Source organism: Octopus bimaculoides, chromosome 12 (genome assembly GCF_001194135.2).
Source record: "Octopus bimaculoides isolate UCB-OBI-ISO-001 chromosome 12, ASM119413v2, whole genome shotgun sequence".
Taxonomy (NCBI): domain Eukaryota; kingdom Metazoa; phylum Mollusca; class Cephalopoda; order Octopoda; family Octopodidae; genus Octopus; species Octopus bimaculoides.
Window position 1 is genome coordinate 25010 of NC_068992.1, and position 4255 is coordinate 29264.

General features: G+C 40.2%; 1 protein-coding gene and 1 pseudogene across 2 annotated transcripts in view; both read right to left on the reverse strand.

The window, feature by feature from the left end:
• The window catches only part of LOC106868018 (non-lysosomal glucosylceramidase), a 46424-nt gene that overhangs the window by 13881 nt on the left and 28288 nt on the right, over positions 1-4255 (reverse strand). For both annotated transcript variants that reach the window (XM_014913114.2, XM_052972028.1), the window contains exons 11-12: positions 2103-2210; positions 759-910 (exon numbers count right to left, since the gene is read on the reverse strand). In XM_014913114.2, the coding sequence (XP_014768600.1) occupies positions 759-910; positions 2103-2210 (260 nt within the window). The remainder of the gene's footprint in view (positions 1-758; positions 911-2102; positions 2211-4255) is intronic.
• Positions 3794-3892, reverse strand: LOC128249223 (U6 spliceosomal RNA; annotated as a pseudogene).

The window sequence follows — 4255 nt, forward strand, 5'->3', positions numbered from 1 at the left end:
GCCGCCGCTGCCGCCGCTGCCGCCGCTGCCGCCGCTGCCGCCGCTGCTGCTACCGCCGCTGCTGCTGCTGCCGTCACCGCCACTACCATCGCCATCATCATTTAATATCCCCTTTTCCATGCTTCCATGGGTCAGATAGATTTTGTTTTGAGGCCCTTCCTGTATCTGGCCCTGTCGTGTATCTAAGCAAACTAATATTTCCCATGCCTGATATTTTCTGCATGGAAAACTGGAAAAGAATAACCTTGCTTATATGATGATGATGATGATGATGATGATGCTCATTTACAACCATCATGTCTTGGGTACACACACACACACACACAAAACACTCTTTCAGTTTCTGCTTGTCAAATCCATTCACAAAGCTTTGATCGGCCCAAGATTATGGTAGAAGGCACTTATCCAAGGTGCCATGCAATGAAACTGAATCCAAGACCATGGGTGTCATTTACATGGCACCACCATTTATATATATATAGTTTGAATATTTTTAGAATGACATTTTCGGGTAGGTGTGAGAGGTTGGATCTGGTCAGTTTGAACATAAAACAGGCTTAATATTTAGGCTGGATATGGCTGGATTAAATGCTAAAGGATTAAAGCTCTCCTTCAAAATTCCATGTTAATTTATGTTCCAAACTCCAGCCTAAAACTGACAAAATAATTTAAATAAATTCTTCATTATCTTCAAAATTAATTGGAACAAACGCAGCATATTTCAACAAAAATATATGGTAATGAAAGGGTTAATATACCTTTACTTTTGGGTACATGTCCTTCAAATACTGTAAATCTTTCAGGGCATAATAATCTCTAAACACCTGTAGGATAAACTTCAGGTTGAGATCTTTCCAGTCATGCGTTGGGTGCAGGTTGTAGGTATTCACTCGGACCCAAGGTTCATCTTCTACAAAGTAAGACAAAAAACAAGAATCATTATTACAAACCAAGAATAACAAAAGTGGAGAAGAGTGACAGCAGATTCAGAAGTGGTTGGGGTGGATATTTCCTAAAAAGGTGTTTATTTTATGAGGTAAATGTGGTTCAGGATATAATCACCATCATCATCATCATCATCATCATCATCATCATCATCATCATCATCAAATATCCATTTTCCATGCTGGCATGGGTTGGACGGTTTGATAGGAGCTGGCCTAATGCCAACCACTTTACAAAGTGTACTGCATGCTTTATACATGGCACCAGTGATATACATGTGACACCAGTATGGGTACTTTCTACGAAGCACCAGTATAGGTGCCTTTTATGTGACACTGAGGGCAATAATAAAAAAAAAAATCATGGAAACACAAAAGTAAAAAACTTTTCCCCAAAAAGAAATTAAAAAAAGAAAAGTAATCAATATTAAAGAATACAAATTATCCAAAATGCAAAATAACTGCTTAAATTTAGAAGAGTTCGATACAGGATATGTATAAGGTGTTCAATTGTTTGGTCAAGACAGATATTTGGCAAATACAGTTTTTACATGCAAAATAGGCGTAGGAGTGGCTGTTTGGTAGGTAGGTTGCTTACCAACCACATAGTTTTGGGTTCGGTCGCACTGCATGGCACCTTGAGGAAGTGTCTTCTACTATAGCCTCAGGCCGACCAAAGCCTTGAGTGGATTTGGTAGACAGAAACTGAAAGAAGCCTCTTGTATGTATGTGTGTGTGTGCATATGTTTGTGTGTCTGTGCCCACCACCATCACTTGAGAACTGATGCTGGTGTGTTTGTGTCCCTGTAACTTAACAGTTCGTCAAAATGTGACCGATAGAATAAGTACTAGGCTTACAAAGAATAAGTCCTGGGTCGATTTGCTCGACTAAAGGCGGTGCTCCAGCATGGACACAGTCAAATAACTGAAACAAGTAAAAGAGTGCTCAGTCACTTGTACATTAATTTCATGAGCAGGCAGTGGTTCTGTTGATTGGCTCAACTGGAACACTCGTTGTTGTAACTGACAGAGTGCTAGTTACATAATCTATGATAAATTTCCCTGGGGGTCAAGTTATCCATGACTAAAACCAAATTCCAAATGTAAAATAAAACAACAAATCAACAGAAAATGAGGTAAAATAAATCTTTCCCATACCTGGATCTCCTAAATCATGGGGAATAGATTTTGGTGATTTATTTGGTCCTTTGGTGCCACACATCAGATATTCAACTATAGTAGGGTCTTCTTGATCGATAGCTTTCGCTGAAAGTACAAAAAATTAAAAAAAAACTGAATTATATGTTTATCTCTGAAAGCCATAATGTTTGGTGGGTGTAAAGAACCAATGGAATTGATTTATAGCTTAGTGTGTATACATTATACATCCAATGTTTCAGATTCAATCCTTTGTCAGGGGGCAGAGAAAACAAGAAGAAAAAGAGAAAAAAATGTCAAACAGAGTTGACATCCTCTCAGCTGTTTGACTTTTTTCTCCTTTTCGTCTCTTTTTCTCTGCCCCCTGACGAAGGATTGAATCTGAAATGGATATTCCACTTCTCATGGCAAGTTCACTGTACCCCTTTTATTTTTTCAATTCTTACCGATGCAGAGCTATCAGATTATTGCCTGATTATTATACATTATATATGATAAATAGATGGCTATTTTAAATAAATTCTACCTCAACTGCATATACTGGGTTTTATTTCGCCAGGTGGCTATTTGCAACATCAGTGAATGTTTAATCCACTTTTTTCTACATCAGAGACAAAGAATTCTTATTAGAGCATGTAGCTGGCTGCAGGTAAACATCATTAAAAAGGCACAAAAAGGATGAAATGCATCTAATGCTCTCACTGGCAGCTGCAGGGACAGATTTCTATCTCTCTCTCATATTTATTGTGTTTTTAACACAGCAAGTCTATAAGAGATGTTATTTCAGGACAAATACAACAGTAACTGGCCTATTGACGGTGTATATACATTAAGTATGATACATAGATGGCATTATATATATTGGCACCCAGGAAATCATAGTCGTGGTTGTTGCCATCATCATCATCATCATTGTTTAACGTCCGCTTTCCATGCTAGCATGGGTTGGACGATTTGACTGAGGTCTGGTGCAACCGGATGGTTACACCAGGCTCCAATCTAATTTGGCAGAGTTTCTACAGCTGGATGCCCTTCCTAACGCCAACCACTCAGAGAGTGTAGTGGGTGCTTTTACGTGTCACCCAGTATCATATAAATCACACCCATGCTGGTGGCACATGAAAATCACCCATTCCACTCTTCGAGTGGTTGGTATTAGGAAGGGAATCCAACTGAAAAAACAAACCTAGCCAAAATCTGACTGGAACCTGATGTAGCTCTCCAGCTTACCAGTTCCAATCAAACCATCTAACCCATGCCAGCATGGAAAGCAGATGTTAAATGATACTGATGTATATATTCTTTCACTTGTTTCAGTCATTTGACACTGTGGCCATGCTGGAGTACCGCCTTTAGTTGAGCAAATCAACCCCAGGACTTATTCTTTGTAAGCCCAGGACTTATTCTATTGGTCCCTTTTGCCGAACCATTAAATTACGGCTACCTAAACCCACCAGCATCGGTTGTCAAGCGATGTTGGGAGGACAAACACAGACACACAAACATATATATATACATATATATGATGGGCTTCTTTCAGTTTCCGTCTACCAAATCCACTCGCAAGGCTTTGGTTGGCCCAAGGCTATAGTAGAAGACACTTGTCCAAGGTGCCACACAGTGGGACTGAACCCGGAACCATGTAGTTGGTAAGCAAGCTACTTACCACACAGCCACTCCTACACCTATTTCTAAATATGGAACGCTTCACGAATTTGCATGTCATCCTTGCGCAGGGGCCATGCTAATCTTCTCTATATCATTCCAATTTTAGTATATGTATTGATTCCCGACCCAGAGTAACGTGGTGGTGGAACAAGGAGGTAGACAGGGCTATTAGACAAAAGAAACAGGCTTGGAAGGACTGGAAGAACGGTGGTAGCAGGGAATTGTACCAATGTGCCAGAAGGGAGGCTAGGCGACAGGTTTATTTAGCCAGAGGGGAAGCAGATAAGGAAAGATTTGCCAATGTTCTGCGCCGTGAGGACCAAAGACTCGAGGTATTTCGTGTTGCAAGACAGTGTAGGAGAGAGAATAGTGATGTTGTAGGAGAGAAATGTGTTCGCATGGATGATGGTACGCTTGCACTAAATGAGGATGCAAAGAAAGAGGTCTGGAGATGCCACTACGATAGATTGCTTAATAAAGAGAAT